The 19,329-nt window shown below is 36.5% G+C and overlaps 1 protein-coding gene across 1 annotated transcript; it reads left to right on the plus strand.

Annotated features, from left to right (window-relative positions):
- Positions 1 to 18,282: 18,282 nt before the first annotated feature.
- LOC133254189 (DNA-directed RNA polymerases I, II, and III subunit RPABC5) lies at positions 18,283 to 18,643 on the plus strand. The gene has a single exon (XM_061428329.1). It carries the CDS (start codon positions 18,314 to 18,316, stop codon positions 18,515 to 18,517), a length of 204 nt encoding a protein of 67 aa, XP_061284313.1. The 5' UTR covers positions 18,283 to 18,313; the 3' UTR covers positions 18,518 to 18,643.
- Positions 18,644 to 19,329: the final 686 nt, after the last annotated feature.

A 19,329-nucleotide genomic window follows, 5' to 3' on the forward strand; every position in this document is an offset into this window, starting at 1 on the left:
GGCTTCAGTCGTGTCTGACTCTGTGCGACCCCATAGACGGCAGCCCACGGGGCTCCCCCGTCCCTGGGATTCTTCAGGCAAGCACACTGGAGTGGGTTGTCATTTCCTTCTCCAATGCATGAAAGTGAAAAGTGAAAGTGAAGACGCTCAGTTGTATCCGACTCTTAGCGACCCCATGGACTGCAGCCTACCAGGCTCCTCCGTCCATGGGATCTTCCAGGCAAGAGCACTGGAGTGGGGTGCCATTGTCTGCCCTGATGTGTAAATCAGGAAGAAACAGCCATAGTTTTCAACTGAAATAAGAGGGAAAAGAAAGGAAGGGAAAGAAAGGGAGGGGAGGAAAGGGAAGGACACTGGATTTTGCCATTTCCTGAGTTAACGTCAGCAGACTGTTAGACATTGGCAAAGGATAGCAGCCTAACCTGTGCTCATTCTTCTGAATATCATCTAATATCTGCTTTATCACACTCTCTTTACTTCCTAACCTTTGGAAAAGAAATTCATCATAAGCTTGAATATAGCCAGTGAATAAATGGCCAGGAGTTGTTTTAAGCATCAGACTTCCTGTTTGGCTAGACCTTTTCAAACCAAATCAAGGAAAGAAAGTTGCTGGTTTTTCGCTCTTAAAAAAAAAAAGTAGGCTATTTGCATTTTGTAAGACTGTTACACAGTTGCTGGGTCTTTAGCCATTTCAAGACCCTGAGTATTCAATACCAGTATCAACCAGTCACCCCATTATTATGACGATCAAATTTCAGAATGTTTTGTCTCCAAGACTATGAGTTAGTTGTTACTCCCTTTCAGAATCTGGTTTAATTTTCTCTGCTGCTAATTGGAGGAATGTTTACATAGCAGAGACAGACAAGGTAGTTACCAGGGTGGATATGCCTTTCTACAGAATTGGTAATCATAATTGGAACTTTAACCTCGTTAGTGACTTCATTGGGTTATATTAAAATACCTGTTTTTCCCCCAAATGCAAATTTATATTTTCAAATTGAAAACTTAAAAAAATGCAATTGAAACTGAAATAATGTTAAAATGTTAAGTACTTTGTCTACTGTGTTATGGCTCCCTTATTATTAGTTCTATTGTTAGTTTGATAAATATTTTATTTCATTTTTGTATGTTTTCAGAACTTATTTTTAGTAGAAAAACCTATAGAGAAAATTCAGGTGAGACAGACTGTTCACATAATTTTACACAGTGTCAACACTAGGTCAGTTAATTAATTAAATGAATATATCCATCAAAATAGGTCTTAATTAATTGTCTTGAAGACCAAAGACTAAGTTTTATTTATACAAAATGAGAGTATTTGCAAAACTACTCTGATTAGAATCAATTGGTACAAAATAATATAGGTTTTGGAATCACTTATATTTAGTTAAAATAATATAAAAAATTGTAAAACAGGAAAATTATTTCATTGTGTAACTTTCATTTGGATGATATGTTTTGCTTTAAGCTGACTTGCCAAATAAATAAAATAGATAAATTGCTTTAGGTTGAGAATAAAATTTCATGAATATTGGGCCAGATTTTACAAATGTCTGTTATCTATCCATTTGGAGAAAGATTTAAGTGTTGATTCCTCTCATTTTCCCTTTTCTTTTCTACTTTTCACCTATTGCTTTGACTCCGTTAAACAGAGAAGACATTTTTTAAAAGATAAAATTTAAAATTCAGTTCATGACATATCTTTTTTATAATTATATAAAATGTATCCAGTAATTTACATGCCATTATAAAATTCATACTCAAAAGTTTTACTAAACTATTTGCTATTGACTAATCAAAGGAACTAAATTATATATTAATTGGGGTTATTAACATGCTTGTTTCTTAAATGAAAAGTTTTAATGTAGTTTTAAGTGATTTACATTCAGAAATAATTCAAGTCTATTTTCCTAGACAGGACATTAAAATATGCAAAGTTTACATGTCTGTTTCACCCTTAGTGGATATAACAATAGCAGTACCTCCCCCAAAATATGATTTTATCAAATTTTCATTATGGATACAGAGAGTATACAGGGTATTAAGTGGGAAGTGGTTCAGTTTTGAAATAAAGTAAATGGTAAGTTTTGAAATAAATAAATAAATAAATATATATATATGTGTGTGTGTGTGTGTGTGTGTCAGAGTAACACGATTTCTATTTACGTATGGATTTATTTACTTATCTATATAATGGGATTCATACTGAAACATTTTCATAGGTTTGTCTTGATTTCTGTAGATGCCTCAGGATCATCAGAGTATAATTTCATCCTTTATCCATTACATCATCATTTCCTGAAGATGGTAACCAGGTTATTTTGTAACAAAATATCTTCTTTACTTACCCTCAAGAGCAGTTATAATTATTTGTCTTTCAACATGAACAATAAAAATAAATAAATTCCCAGGAACAAGAAAGTAAGAAAGATATCTTTGCTTTCCATGGAGGAACTGACCTAAATTCTGCCAGAAGTCAGGAGCTTGGTGCATTAAGGGTTGGAAACTAGCAAGGGCTGTCCTAACCAGTTTCTGTTCCCTTGTAAATATCAGCATCATCCCTAACTACACCACTACCCCAGGTTCCATCCAAGGGACAGATTGATGGCCACAGATAATGAAGTTCACTCCAGAGCTGTCCTGAGAATAGCTTCATCAACACCTGTGAGGGTTAGTCTCAAGTAAGTTATAGATACTAAGCTTTGAAATATCAGTAAAATTTAATGTGTTTAGCTCAGAAGAGAGGAGATTGACTTTCCTGCCTTCAGAAGGGCTGGACAAAGAAAGAACAGGATCAAGAACTACAAAAGACTGAGAAATAAGGGCTTCCTTCTCCTGTCTTGTGACTCAAACAAGTAACTTGGTAAAAATATAGAGATACAAATACATATTGACATATACATAAATATACATATGTAGATGGTTAATAAATAGATGTGCTGTTCTTAGTCGCTCAGTCATGTCCGCCTCTTTGCAACCCCACAGATTATAGCCCAACCAGGCTGCTCTGTCCATGGGGATTCTCCAGGGAAGAATACTGGAGTGGGTTTCCATGCCTTCCTCCAGGGGATCTTTCCAACTCAGGGACCAAACCCAAGTTTCCCACATTGCCGGTGGATTCTTTACTGCCTGAGTCACCAGGAAAGCCCAGATAGACACACATTTTAGGAAATAAGTTACTATAAATAAGGAACAGATAATTGAGAATATTTCCTGGTGGAGGAAATGGCAATCCACTCCAGTGCTCTTGCCTGGGACATCCAATGCCATAGGAGCCTGGCAGCATATAGTTCATGGGGTTGCAAAGAGTTGGACACAACTGAGCAAGAGCATGCATATACACAGTGGACCAAATAACAACATCAAGTGGGTTTATTTCCAATCATGGGTACTAGGTTCCAAGCTGTACCTAATTTGCTTAAGGAGTAAACAACCAATGTGAAGTGTTGTACAAAGTTCCTACTCATTACTCATTTCTAGAGAAATATATTGTGTTAGCTTGCTCAGAATGTCATACCAAATACCACAGACTGGGTTGTCAAAATTGTTGTTGTTGTTCAGTTACCAGGTCAGGTCTGAATCTTTGCCACCCCATCACTGACTAAATGGACATGAATTTGAAAAGACTCTGGGAGATAGTGAAGGATGGGGAGTCTGATATGCTGCAGTCCATGGGGTCACAAAGAGTCAGACATGACTTAGAGACTGAACAACAGCAACAAATTTATGGTGGCTCATTTCATAGATGAGAAAAACATTTTTTCAGTTATTACCTTTACCAATACAGCCACTTAACAACCATCAACATGGAATATTAAGTCTGGCTACTGTGGAGAATAGTCAGGATGCTATCTAACTATCTCATTCTCTGCCGCTCTCTTCTCCTTTTGCCTTCGGTCTTTCCCAGCATCCTGTCTTTTCCAATGAGTTGACTCTTCACATCAGGTGGTCAAAGTATTGGAGCTTCAGCTTCAGCAATGGTCTTCCAAAGAATATTCAGGGTTGATTACCTTTGGGATTGACTGGTTTGATCTCCTTGCAGTCCAAGGGACTCTCAAGAGTCTTCCCCAACACCACAGTTCAAAAGCATCAATTCTTCAGTGCTCAGCTTTCTTCTTTATAGTCCAACTCTCTCATCCATACATGACTACTGGAAAAATCATAGCTTTGATTACACAGACCTTTGTCGTTAAAGTGATGTCTTTGTTTTTGAATATGTTATTGAGGTTTGTCATAGCTTTCCTTCCAAGGAGCAAATGTCTTAATTTCATGACTGCAGTCACCATCTGCAGTGATTGGAGACCCCAAAAGAAAAGTTGTCACCACCTCCATGTTTTCCCCTTCTATCTGCCATTAAGTGATGGGACCAGCTTTCATGATCTTAGTTTTCTGAATGTTGAGTTTCAAGCCAGCGTTTTCACTCTCCATTCTCACCTTCATCAAGAAGCTCTTTAATTCCTCTTTATTTTCTGTTGTTAGGGTGGTATCATTTGCCTTAATATCAGATATGAATTTTCTTACAATTCTGGAGACCAGAAGTCGAGAACAAAGTATTGCAGTGTTGATTTCATTCTGAGGCCTCTCTCCTTGTCTTGTTGTTAGCTGTCTTTCCCTTTGTCTTTACATGGTCTCTGCTCTGGGTGTTTGTGTCCTCATCTCCAATTCTTATAAGGACACAAGTCATATTAGATTAAGGCCCACTCAATGATCTCACTTTACTTTAATCACCTCTTTAAAGCTCTATCTCCAAATAATCATATTCTGAGGTACGGAAGGTTAGGATTTCAATGTACAAATTTGCAAGGTGATGTGACTCAATGACATGTATTTTCTAGTGACACTTAGCTAATACATTAAATAGTACTCATTATTGAATAGACATTGAAATCACTGTTATTTAGAATGGATCTTATTTTCAGTGAGAAAGGATCTGAGAAGTTGGGTCAGTTAGGATTTAGCACAGGAAACTGAAATCATACTAAGGTTTTTAAGGGATGCATTATTTAAGGGAATTCTGTATTCACACAAGAAGTGGGAATCAGAGTCAAGGTTATCAATGAAGGTTTCTAATGAAACTTAATGTGCACACTCCATTAGGAAGTGCTACATTCCCATTACTCAGTCATTAAAAAGAATGAAATAATGTTACTTGCAGCAGCATGGATGAATATGGAGATTATCATACTAAATGAAGTAAGCCTAACAGAGAAAGACAAATATCATAGGATATCACTTATATGCAAAATCTAAAAAAAAAAAAAAAAAACTTATTTACAAAACAGAAACACTCACAGACTTGGAGAATAAGCTTATAGTTAGTAGCGGCAAAGAGTTGGGGAGGGATAGATTGTGAGTTTGGTACTGACATTTACATACTATTATAGTTAAAATAGATAACCAAACATGACCTACTGTATAGCACAGGAAACTCAGCTCTATATTCTGTACTGACCTAAATGGGGAAATAATTTGAAAAAGAAAGGATACTTGTATGGGTATAACCAAACCATTTGGCTCTACACCTGTGACAAGCACACATAAAATTATATAAAAATTTAAAAATTAATTAATGAAAAAAAATTTTTTTAAGTTTAAAAAGTTATTGCTACATTCACAATTCTCTTTTAGGCAGGTTTTCTCCACATCAGGCTTTCCATGTGGCTGTTATGGGGAAATATTTTAAGATTTTTTGTTTATGTGGACCATTCTTAAAGTCTTTATTGAATATCTTATGATATTGCTTGTGTTTATTTTTTGGTTTTTTTGGCTACAGGGTATGTGGGATTTTAGCTCCCTGACCAAAGATCAGACCCACACCCCGTGAATCAGAAGGCAACCTCTCAACCACTGGACCCAGGGAAACCCTGGGACACCATTCTTCAGTTAGTTAAATCCTTGTTGTGTTTTAAAATTTTAAAAGGTATTCTAAAATGCATTTGGAATGAGAAACATTCAGAAGATTATTTAAAAGAACTTTTTCCTCTTTAAAATAGTCCATGAGGTCCTAATTAAGATTTTGGAGTCATAACCATGACTTTCTCTTCTGCCTGAAACATTCTTTGGACAGTTTTTATATTTGATCTTTTTCTTGAAGGTCTTTCTGATTTTTAGAATGTTCTTCTGTGAAAGACCTGAGATGACAGTTTCAATTTTGTGCCTAGAAAGTCCTGCCCCATGACCGATGTTCATAAAACCCTAAGGATACCTTTTGTGTAGCTGAAAGTTTCAGTGAAGCACTGCCCTAAATCTTCCTAAGTTCTTAATAGAATGTCTTACTGTGATACCCTTAGGATTTTTACATTGAGATCTTGAAGTACCATAAAATTTACATTTGCCTTGAGGACCTCCCTCCATTTTTTGTTTGAACCTCTTTTTCTATGTGGAGAGCATAGGGAATAAGATAGTTTAGATTTGATCCACATCTTGAGTTGGAAATATGTCATCCATATTTCATTGAAAAGTGAATGTTTTCTTTTCTAGCTTATATTTATCTTCTTGTGTTTTCTCATAGGAAGCATGAAGAAGTCAATTTATACTTTCTATACTCTGTGTAGAAATATCCCCATGCAAATATACTACTCTGTTAGGTACGCTGTTTTCTGTATAATCACAAGCAATTATCTTGCCGAAATTTTGACCATGATGTAACCTTTTCTCAAGTCTCCAATAACATTTCTTTAGTGTCCTTCAAGCTCTCATTAACTTTTCTCAAGCTGTTTCCAACCTTTTAGGATGAATTTCCTCAAGACCTTTATGCTTGTGCCAGCTACAAAGTCCCAAAGCCAGAGCTACATGAGAGGTTTCTATTATGACATCACACAGATTCCAGCACTAAATTCTATTTTGTCTCATCTCTACCCCACGATGCCTGTGGCCTTTGCTGAAATAGCTCTAAAGGCTGGGGGCTGAAACAGTTGAATTCCATCCTGTACCTGTTTCTACTGTTCCAGAAGGTCTCCCAGTATGGCTAGTTGTGCTTCCTCACAGCATGGCAAGGGAGTCAGATTTCTATTATGACTTGGCACTATAAAAGGAATGTAATAGAAACTCTAAGTCCTCTTAAAAAACAGATTTCAAAACAGGTTTGAAATCACTTTTGCTGCATTAATTGTAGAAGCCACAGTCCACCCCAGATTCAAGTGGAGAAAATACAAATTGTGCCGTTTGGAATAAGATTTGTTAATGAATCTTATCCTCTATTTATAGTGGAAAGCTATGACAAACCCAGGCAGCATATTAAAAAGCAGAGGGATCAGTTTACCCACAAAAGCCTGTATAGTCAAAGCTATGGTTTTCCGAGTAGTCATATATGGATGTGGGAGTTGGATCACAAAGAAGGCTGAGCAGCAAAGAATTGATACTTTCAAACTGTGGTGCCAGAGAAGAAATTGAGAATACCTTGGACTGCAAGATCAAACTAGTCAGTCCTAAAGGAAATCATCTATGAATATTTTGGAAGGACTGAAGCTAAAGCTGAAGCTCCAATACTTTGGCCACCTGATGTGAAGAGTCAACTCATTGGAAAAGACCCTGATGCTGTGAAGATTGAAGGGGAAAGAAGAGGGTGGAGAGGATGAGATGGTTAGATAGAATCACCAACTCAATGGACATAAATTTGAGCAAACTCCAGAAGATAGTGAAGGATGAGGAGTCTGACATGTTGCAGTGCATGGTGTCACAAAGAGTCGGACATGACTTAGAGACTGAACAACAACGACAAATTTGTGGTGGCTTATTTTATAAATGAGTAAGCCATTATTTCAGTTATCACCTTTACAAATGCAGCCACTTAAGAGCCATCAACACAGAATATTAAGTCTGGCTACTGTGGATAATAGGTATAATTAAGAAGTCTAGGACAGCTCCTGAATGTCTGTCATAGGTAAGAGATTAAATGACATTTATTAGCATTTATTAGCTTCCCTGGTGGCTCAGAAGATAAAGAATCTATTTGCAATGTGGGAGACATGGGTTCAATCCCTGGGTTAAGAAGATCCCCTGGAGGAGGGCATGGCAACCCACTGCGGTATTCTTGCCTGGAGAATCCCCAAGGACAAAGGAGCCTGGTGGTCTACACTCCATGGGGTTGCAAAGAGTTGAACACAACTGAGCAACTAAGCACAGCACAGAATTTATGAGATACTAGGGAGAATAAATTTTAATTGTATAGATAAACTGGAACACCATGCACACAGACACACACACACACACACAAAACCCACCGGGTTTATGTACAGTTAATATATAATTGTCCAGCCAATAAACTCATAGCAATAAGAATAGGTTACTTTCAGTCATCTCTTTTATGGAATTTATATTTTCCAGAATCATTCATTTGCCAAATATTCATTGACTGTCTACTCCCAGGAAGATACATCTCCTGCGGTTAGGAATATGTCACTACCAGCTCCTAACCTCGTAGATTCTATTCTAATAGGAGATATGTGTGTGTGCTCAGTTCCTCAGATGTGCTGACTCTTTGTGGCCCCATGGACTGCAGCCCACCAGGCTCCTCTATCCACGGAATTCTCCAGGCCAGAATACTGGAGTCGGTACCCTTTCCCTCCTCCAGGGGATATTCCCAACCCAGAGACTGAACCCAGATTTCCCACACTGCAGGTGAATTCTTTACCAGCTGAGCCACAAGAGAAGCCCAAGAATAACAGAGTGGATAGCCTATCCTGTCTCCAGTGGATCTTCCTGAGCCAGGAATCAAACCCAGGTCTCCTGCACTGCTGGCATATTCTTTACCAACTGAGCTATCAGGGAAGCCCAAGAGTCCTGTAGACAAAGTTAAATCTAGACGCTTTGTTAGGAGTTTGTTATTTTCTAATACTAGAAAAATACTCTAAATTGGATAAAACTTTTAATTGAAAAAAAAAAAGTTGTATAAAACACATATAAAATTTCCTGTTCTTTTCCTTAGTAAAAGTAAAAACCTTATTTAAAAACAAAAGCCAAAAACATTATTACCTTCCACATAAAGCTTTAAACCTGGATCTAGTTATATTTTCTTCTCCTTATTCCACAGTAAATACAATCCTTTAAAATAAAGATTATAGCTTAAGTCATTATACTTCTCAGTTTCAAAATTTCAATAAAATGTACTGTTTTACTCCCTGACTCCTCAGTATGCTGATACATACAACTTTCTTTATAAGCATAGAAAAATAAAACAGGACTGTACTTTCAAGAATGTGGTAGATAATTTATAAAATAAGTTATACGTGAAGAAATATTGTCTCAGTATCTCTTTAGGATATTTATCAAGTCGACTCTGTATTCTTGAAAGAAGTATTTCAAACAGAGTATAGGTATTAAAAATGCAAAGAAAGAAAAGAGTACATATACAAAGACTGTTCTGTTTTTTTTTTTTTTTTTTAATTGGGATATAGTTGCTTTTGGGCTTTCCTGTTGGCTCAGGTGCTAAAGAATCTACCCTCAATGCAGGAGACCCAGGTTTGATCCCTGGCTTAGGAAGATGCCCTGGAGAAGGCATCACACTCCAGCATTATTGCCTGGAAAATCCCATGGACAGAGGGGCCTGGTGGGCTATAATCCATGGGATCCCTAAGAGTCAGACAGGACCGAGCGACTAACACTTTCACAGTTATTTAACAATGTTGTGTTAATTCCTGCTGTACAATGAAGTAAATCAACTATATGACTCTTGGTTTTTAATTTCTTTGTGTGTATGCACAGATGCACTTGTTTTAGAGCATATAATATTTCAGGTGCTTGAGGGAATTTCAAAAATAAGATACTATCTGTATAATTTTTCATTGCTAATGTAGCAAATTACTACAACCTTAGTGACTTAAAGCAACAGAAGTTAATTTTCTTACAGTTTTGGAGGCCAGAGGTTCAGAATCAGTCTCAGTGGAGTAAACTGAAGAGCTCAGCTTCTTTCTTTTTGGAGGCTTTGGGTATAATTCCTTTCCATGCTTTTTTCAGCTTATAGAAGCAGCTGCCATTTCATAACTCATAGTCCCTTCCAGCATTCACATCACTTTTGCCTCTGCTTTTGTTATCATATCTCCCTCTCTAACTGTGACTGTCTAGCCTCTTTTTAATAGGAACCCTGATGAGTAACTTCAGCCTACTCAGACAACCTGGCCATCTCAAGGTCTTTAAATTATTCCTATTAGCAAAGTTCCTTTTGTCATGTAAGGTAACATACTCACAGGTAAGGTAGCATATTCACAGGTCCTAGGGATTCCAAAATGGATATCTTTAAGAGGTCATTGTTCAGCCTACCACTTAATACTATTATTGCAAATTTAAATATTTCCTCCCAAGTATTTCTGCTGGTTACTAGAAATTTTAAAAATATCACTACATGCTTTCTAAGAGGAAAACATAGGCAGTGCACTCTTTGACATACATCACAGCAAGATCCTCTTTGAACCACCTCCTAGAATAACAGAAATAAAACCAAAAATAAACAAATGGGACCTAATTAAACTTAAAAGCTTTCGCACAGCAAAGGAAACAATGGTGAAAAGGGCATACATGCTTGATCTGTTGTACTTTTTTCAACCCCATGGACTGTAGTCTGCCAGACTCCTCTGTCCATGGGATTCTCCAGGCAATGATACTGGGATGGGCTGTCATTGCCTCCTCCAGGGGATCTTCCTGACCCAGGGATTCAGCTGCATCTCCTGTAGCTCCTGCATTGGCAAGCAGACTCTTTACCACTGAGCCACCTGGGAAGCCCAAAGGAAACAATAAACAAAAAATAAGATTAGAAAACAGTCTTTAGAATAGGAAAAAATAATACAAAGGAGACAACCGACCAAGAATTCATCTCCAGAACATCAAGGCAGCTCATAGATCTAAATTTAAGAAAACAAACAGCCCAATCAAAAAATGGGCAGAAGACTTAAACAGACATTGCTCCAAAGAATACATTCAATTGGTCAATAAACACCTAAACAGATAATCAACATCACTAACGGCTGTTGTAAAAATATCTACAAACAATAAATGCTGGAGAGGATGTGGAGAAAAGGGAAACTTTCTACACTGTTGGTGGGAATGCAAACTGATACAGTCATTTTGGAGAACAGTATGGAGATTCTTTAAAAAAACTAAGAATAAATTTACCATATGACCCATCATCCCCACTACTGGGCATATACCCTGAGATAACCACTATTCTAAAAGAAATATGTACCCCAATGTTCATTGCAACACTATTTACAATAGCCAGGACATGGAAACAACCTATATGTCCATCGACAGATGAATGTAAAGAAGTTGTGGTAGCTATAAGAAATGGAATATTACTCAGCCATAAAAAGAGCAAATTTGAGTCTGTTGTAGTGAGATGGATGAAACTAAAGCCTGTTACACAGACTGAAACAAGTCAGGAAGAGAGAAATAAATACAGTATATTAATACACACACATATATATGGAATCTAGAAAAATGATATTGATGAAACTATTTGCAGGAAAGGAATGGAGGTCCAGATGTAGAGAATAGACTTGTGAACACAGTGGAGGAAGCAGAGAGTGGGATGAATGGAGAAAGTGGCAGCAACATATACACTCTATCATGTGTAAGATAGATAGCTGGTAAGAAGTTGCTGCATAGCACAGGGAGCCCAATCTGGTACTCTGTGATAACCTGGAGGGCTAAGATGGGGAGAGAAGAAGGAGGCACTGGAAGGAAGGGATATATGTATAATTATAGCTGATTTGCATTGTTGTATTGCAGAAACCAGCACAATATTGTAAAAATTAAAAAAACAAAAATACAAAAAGAAGCAAAAAAATAATGAGATAATTTTTAAAAAAATCCTACCTAAATGTGGATATTTTGTGTAATTGTATGTGCAATTGTATGCACATTTGTGTGCAATTGTATGCACAATTGCTCAATTGTATGCAAATATGTTTTGCAAATGTTCTATATATTGCATATAAATAAGAGACAGCATAACTTTTACCTAGCTATAAGGGAGCAGTAAGATTCTTCAATGACTGCTTGAAGTGGTTCAGAAAGGGAAAATAAACCAGTAGGCTTTTTACAAGACATTCATCACTGGCAGTACATTAAGACATCCTTATGGGAAATGTTTACATTTATATACCGACTCTCAAGAGACAGTACTTATGCTAGAATTCAAAATCAAATATAGCTCCTCAAATTCATTTTTTATTTGAAATAAAAAGACTATATTAGCTTATTTTTCTCTTCCTACTAGTGATAAATTGGTTGTGAAAAACCACATTTTTAAAAGGAACAAAGAATGTAATAAAAATAATTATGGCTCATTGGAATATAAATCATATTTAATTATATAGTTACAAATATAACAGTGCTATATTTTGTTTTGAAATCAAGAGAGACTAAAAGTTTCATTCATTTTATAACTTTCCTTGAAAGACTTTGCAGAATAAAAATGAAGAGAGAAACTCTTACAGTTTCTGCTGAAACAGCAACTCTAGTACTGTCAGTCTAACTTCAGGTATCATTATTTATAAAGCTGTATTTATATAAATACTGTCTTAAGTCCAGGCACGATGACAAAATACCATAGATTTGGTTGCTTCGACAACAAATATTTATTTCTCACAGTTCTGGAGGCTGGGAAGTGCAAGATCAAGGTGCCAGCAGACCTGGCATCTGCTTGGTTTACAATATTCTTTGTTGTGTTCTTGACACATCCTTACATGGTGGAAAGTTGAGAGAATGATCCCCTTTCTTGTGTCTCTTCTTATACGGGCACTAATCCCATTCATAAGGGCTGCATCCCCATGGTCTAATTACCTCCCAAAGACCCCAACTCCAAAGCCCATTGATGATTTAGGCTTCAACATATGAATTTGGGGAGCTCACAAACGTTAAGTCCATAGTAGATGACAGTTTCCACAAAATGTACATCTATCCAGGGAGAGAAAAACAACCTGAAATCATTGAGAATTATGCAATATTAATTTGAAACACAGATTAGACTATCTTATGTTTATTTATGATAGGTAAAAAATAGTTGAATGTTGACAGCTTCCTAAAGTTCATTTGCATGCAATAGGAAAGTAGAATTAAAGAGAAAGTGAGCAAAGCATCCCATTTAGAATATAATTTCCCAGTTCAACAGACTGTTTCCAAATTGGGAAAGGAATACATCAAGGCTGAATATTGTCACCCTGCTTATATAACTTATTTGCAGAGTACATCATGTGAAATTCAGGGCTGGATGAAGCACAAGCTAGAATCAAGATTGCTGGTAGAAATATCAATAACTCAGATGCACAGATGACATGACCCTTATGGCAGAAAGTGAAGAAGAATTGATTTCTAGAATGTCAACTTTCACTCTTACCATCTACTGTTTGACCACTTCTAATTTGCCTTGATTCATAGACCTAACATTCCAGGTTCCTATGCAATATTGCTCTTTACAGCTTCAAACCTTGCTTCTATCACCAGTCCCATCCACAACTGGGTGTTGTTTTTGCCTTGGCTCTATACAGTTAGCAAAAACAAGACTGGGAGCTGACTGTGGCTCAGATCATGAACTCCTTATTGCCAAATTCAAACTGAAATTGAAGAAAGTGGGGAAAACCACTAGGCCATTCAAGTATGACCTAAATCAAATCCCTTATGACTACACAGTGGAAGTGAGAAATAGATTTAAGGGACTAGATCTGATAGACAGAGTGCCTGATGAACTTTGGATGGAGGTTCATGACATTGTACAGGAGATAGGAATCAAGACCAAGAAAAAGAAATGCAAAAAAGCAAAATGGCTGTCTGAGGAGGCCTTACAAATAGCTGTGAAAAGAAGAGAAGCAAAGGAGAAAAGGAAAGATATACCCATTTGAATACAGAGTTCCAAAGAATAGCAAGGAGAGATAAGAAAGCCTTCCTCAGTGAACAATGCAAACAAATAGAGGAAAACAATAGAATGGGAAAGACTAGAGATCTCTTCTTCCCTAAGAAAATTAGTGATACCAAGGGAAATTTTCATGCAAAGATGGGCTCAATAAAGGAGAGAAATGGTATGGCCCTAACAGAAGCAGAAGATATTAAGAAGAGGTGGCAAGAATACACAGAAGAACTGTACAAAAAAGATTTTCATTACTCAGATAATCATGATGGTGTGATCACTCACCTAGAGCCAGACATCATGGAATGTGAGGTCAAGTGGGCCTTAGGAAGCATCACTATGAAAAAAGCTAGTGGAGGTCAGCTATTTCAAATCCTGAAAGATGATGCTGTGAAAGTGCTGCACTCAATATGTCAGCAAATTTGGAAAACTCAGCAGTGGCCACAGGACTGGAAAATGTCAGTTTTCATTCCAATCCTAAAGAAAGGCAATACCAAAGAATGCACAAACTACCGCACAATTGCACTCATCTCACATGCTAGTAGAGTAATGCTCAAAATTCTCCAAGTCAGGCTTCAGCATTACATTAACCATGAACTTCCAAATATTCAAGGTAGATTTAGAAAAGGTAGAAGAACTAGAGATCAAATTGCCAACATCCACTGGTTCATTGAAAAAGCAAGAGAGTTTCAGAAAAACATCTATTTCTGCCTTATTGACTATGCCAAAGCCTTTGACTATGTGTATGACAAGAAACTGTGGAAATTTCTGAAAGAGATGGGAATAGTAGACCACCTGACCTGTCTCTTGAGAAACTTATATACAGGTCAGGAAGCAACAGTTAGAACTGGACATGGAACAACAGACTGATTCTAAATAGGAAAAGGAGTACATCAAGGCTGTATATTGTCACCCTGCTTATTTAACTTATATGCAGAGTACATCATGTATGGATGTGAGAGTTGAACTATAAAGACAGCTGAGTGCTGAAGAATTGATGCTTTTGAACTGCAGTGTTGGAGAAGACTCTTGAGAGTCCATTGGACTGCAAGGAGATCCAATCAGTCCATCCTAAAGGAAATCAGTCCTGAATATTCACTGGAAGGACTGATGATGAAGCTGAAACTCCAATATTTTGGCCACCTGATGCAAAGAACTGACTCATTAGAAAAGACCGTTATTCTGGAAAAGTTTGAAGGCAGGAGGAGAAGAGGATGACAGAAGATGAGATGGTTGGATGGCATCACCAACTTGATGGACATGAGTTTTAGTAGGCTCCAGGAGTTGGTGATGGACAGGGAATCCTTACGTATTGCAATCCATGGGGTTGCAGAGTCAGACAAGACTGTGCAACTGAACTGAACTTCTCAACTCTTTCTATTCTTCACAAAGTCTATAGGAAATATTGATAATGTAAAACTCAAAAATGAAAACATACAATACCACTGAAAGAATTAAGGAATCATAAGTACTGCTGGGGAAATTATTAATTTCTTGTGAAAGAAAATGAAGTTATATATTATGCAGCATATTTTTTTCCAAATGGATCAAAGGGCAAATTTGAAAAAATTAAAATAAAGCATAAAATTTGTAGGAATGATTTATTTTTTACAAAATTAAAACTTTGATAAAAAAATCTACATCTACAACCACATAAAGCATACATTAAAATGTCATGCTGCTAAGTCACTTCAGTCGTGTCTGACTCTGTGTGACCCCATAGACAGCAGCCCACCAGGCTCCCCCGTCCCTGGGATTCTCCAGGCAAGAACACTGGAGTGGGTTGCCATTTCCTTCTCCAATGTAGGAAAGTGAAAAGTGAAAGTGAAGTCGCTCAGTCGTGTCTGACTCTTAGGGGCCCCATGGACTGCAGCCTACAAGGCTACTCCATCCATGGGATTTTCCAGGCAAGAGTACTGGAGTGGGGTGCCATTGCCTTCTCCATAAAATGTCATAAACAGTATTAAAATAAAAATAGCATATAATATGCAAAAACATGACACTGAAAGTTAATAAAATTAATCATTAAAAACATGGATATCAATAAAGAAATGCAAACAATCACATAGACAAATGAAATGTCTTATATCTGTTGAGTAAAAAATGTTTAATTTTTTTTCAAATTTGCCAGAATTTCATTAATAGATAACACACACACATTAGAATGCAAATAACTGACCATAAGAAAAGAATTCTTGATATTAAAAATTTCAAATTAAACACAAATGTATAATGATTTAAAAAATATTCAATGCATAACATTGTTTGATTTAACTTTCATAAAGTTCATACTGTAATTAAGAAGGATATTCTTTCTCATACGGATATTCTATCTCAAAGGATATTCTTTGCTCATAATAGAACTATAATATTCCAAACAGAGTACAAGCCTTGTTTCTGAAAGAATGTACTCTAGACAGCACAACAGCTCCAAAATAATTACCAATCCTTTCTCCATAGTTATTGCTAATTTCTTACTAAAAGTATATAAAAAACCCTCATTCTGCCCATTTCCTTAGCAAAAATAAGTCAATCAGCTGGTGAGCTGTTCCCACTTCTTTACAGCATCTAAATATCCCTCATATCCTTGATAATTCCCTAGAATTATTCAGCTCATATGCAGACTCTACAAATGTTGTTTCTTTAATAGTATTTTCAGAGATGCCACAGGCTTCCTCTGCTTGTGTTAGCCCCTAGTGCCACAAGCTAAATTCATTTTAGTTCAAGCATGAAAATGTTCCAGTGGTTTTGACTGGTGTGCTTCTGTTAGGTGTTCTTTTTGTACTTTTATATTCATGAGATGACATTCTGGTGATTTTACATTATTTAAAATATTCAGGAAGAAGTGTGAACAGGATAAAATTGTAAGGATTTAAATCTTTTTTTTTTCTTGTTGAATAATGTGTATTTCTGAAATAATTAAGGCAAAAAAGACATTGCTGAATGTATGAAATCTGGATAAAAAAACTAATAATTTGTCACAGTGTTCTTTATACTTTTCAATACTTTTAAATGAATCCTTAAGCACACACAAACATGTATAGTTAAATAAATATGATATAGCCAACATAACAGCAGGAAACAAAGGAAAATGTCTGAAAATTTCACAGGTTACTGAAAGAAACTGGGAAATTAAAGCGCCATATTTTGACTAATTTTACTGTAGAAAACCAAGTTCATACCTCACATGATGCTTAAACCTTAGTTTTGAAGTTTGTTTTTGAATAAATTTATAGTAAATCTATTCTAATTATCTTTCATCATCATTTATGCTGCTTTTAGATTTTGAGCATACTTTGCTTTGGCTATGTCTTAATCACACGGCTTTTAGTTCAGTTTGAATATTAATGTTAAATAATGGGGAAAATTATTTCTGTGAAGCACTAAATTATTTAATTAAACATTTACTCAATATATGATTGAATTATAACATCTTATAGTACAGTAAAAAGAATAATATCTTAGAAAAATTAAAATTAAATATTTATTATATATTTAATTATATAATCAAGATATAAATATTATTGAACTATCAGCATGTTTCAAAAAATAAAGATGAAGACAATTTCTATCATCTTTGTTGCCAATCCCCATATTCACAGTACCTACCCTTGTATTTTGGTTAGGTATCTTTCATGTACATTTTCCAGACATCTGCTTACATAAATCATGTATGTCCAGGAGATATGTTAGAACTTAGTCATGTATAGTTATACAGTGAAATTGTATTACAAACTAAGATCATTCTTATAATGCGAGTACTATGTAACTCTAAACCTTGACATGACTTTCTTGCCTAAGATAATGAAGTTGCAAATAACTATTGTTTGTTTCAAGAACTTCCTCAAACTCTCTTTATCTGAAGAGAAGATCATCATCTAGCTCTTATGCAGGTTATAACCCCCTTCTCCAAACAGTAGAGTGTCCATTTAGCTTTATCAAAGGAATTATCATTCTTCAAGTCTTACTTTAAAAGGCTTATTTTGCTGGGTCTTCCCATATAAAGTATATATTATATATATATTTTATATATTGAGGTATATATTTTATTTGCCCAATCCCAATCCATCTCTGTTTTGGAAAGTCTTCTTTATAGATGACTCTGGGAACTTTAAGATTTTCTCAATCTTGGCCTGCACCTTCCAACACCATACTAAGAATCTGTCATGGTATTCATCTCTTTTGCTATAGGTAGCAATAAACTTGACTTTAACAGGGTTTTTGAATTTTTTTTTTTTTTCAAGGAAGTAAGGAGGTCACTTTCAGGGAGTCAACAGTTTACAGTCCACAGTGATATGCAGTGACTACCTCTGTCATCATGGCCTGAGATGTTCACCTCAGAAGAATATACTACTAAGGTTTTTTAACCTATGACTCAGGGATTTCCCCAATCACTGAAAAGAAGTATGTCTTTAAAATTTTTTATTTTTTTATTTTAGGCCGGACCGCGAAGCTTCTGGCTCCCGCGCCGCCGCCATGATCATCCCTGTTCGCTGCTTCACGTGTGGCAAGATCGTCGGCAACAAGTGGGAGGCCTACCTGGGCCTGCTGCAGGCCGAGTACACCGAGGGGGACGCCCTGGATGCGCTGGGCCTGAAGCGCTACTGCTGCCGCCGCATGCTGCTTGCCCACGTGGACCTGATCGAGAAGCTGCTCAACTACGCACCCTTGGAGAAGTGACCCCGCGATGCGGCAGGCGGTGTCTCGCCCACGGCTTGTTCCCCTGGGGTGTGGGGCGCTGGAAGCCACGCCCGCCCATGGCTCTGTTGGCGTGGGTCTTTCTCTCTGGAAAGAACTGTCTAAAAAATGTTTAAAAAAAAAAATAAATAAATAATTTTTTTTTAATTTTATATGCAATTTTTAAATGTCTGTTTTATTTTGTATAGAATGTCTAAAGGTTATTTTCAATTTACAGTTACTGCAAAATAATGACTGCATTCTCCATTTGTACAATACATCCTTGAACCTCTTACACCCAGTAGTTTGAACTTTCCATTCCTCTACCCCTATATTGACCCTCCACACTCGCTAGCAAACACTAGTTTATTCTCTATATCTGTGACTTTGCTTTTTTTTCATTTCATTCACTAGCTTGTTGTATATTTTAGATTCCACATAAGTAATACTATACAGTATTTGTCTTTCTCTGTCTGACTTACTTCACTTGGCATAATATCCCCCAAGTCCATCCATGTTGCTGTATATGGCAAAATTTCATTCTTTATATGGCTGAATAGGAGTCCAGTGTAAGTGGTGTGTGTGTGTGTGTGTGTGATGTCTTTATCCATTCATCTTTATCCATTCTTTATCCATTCATCTGTTGGTGGACACTTAGGTTACTTTCATATTTTTTTTTTAAATTTGAGGATAATTGCTTTACATTATTGTGTTAGCTTCTGCCATACATGAATCAGCATAGGTATACATACGTGCCCCCCACCGTTGACAATTGTAAATAATGTTGCTATGAACATTGGGGTGCATGTATCTTT

Source organism: Bos javanicus, chromosome 1, assembly GCF_032452875.1.
Source record: "Bos javanicus breed banteng chromosome 1, ARS-OSU_banteng_1.0, whole genome shotgun sequence".
Taxonomy (NCBI): domain Eukaryota; kingdom Metazoa; phylum Chordata; class Mammalia; order Artiodactyla; family Bovidae; genus Bos; species Bos javanicus.

What these genes read in the sequence shown, in the direction of transcription:
- LOC133254189 (XM_061428329.1), top strand. Translation starts at nt 18,314, where the DNA reads ATGATCATCCCTGTTCGCTGCTTCACGTGTGGCAAGATCGTCGGCAAC.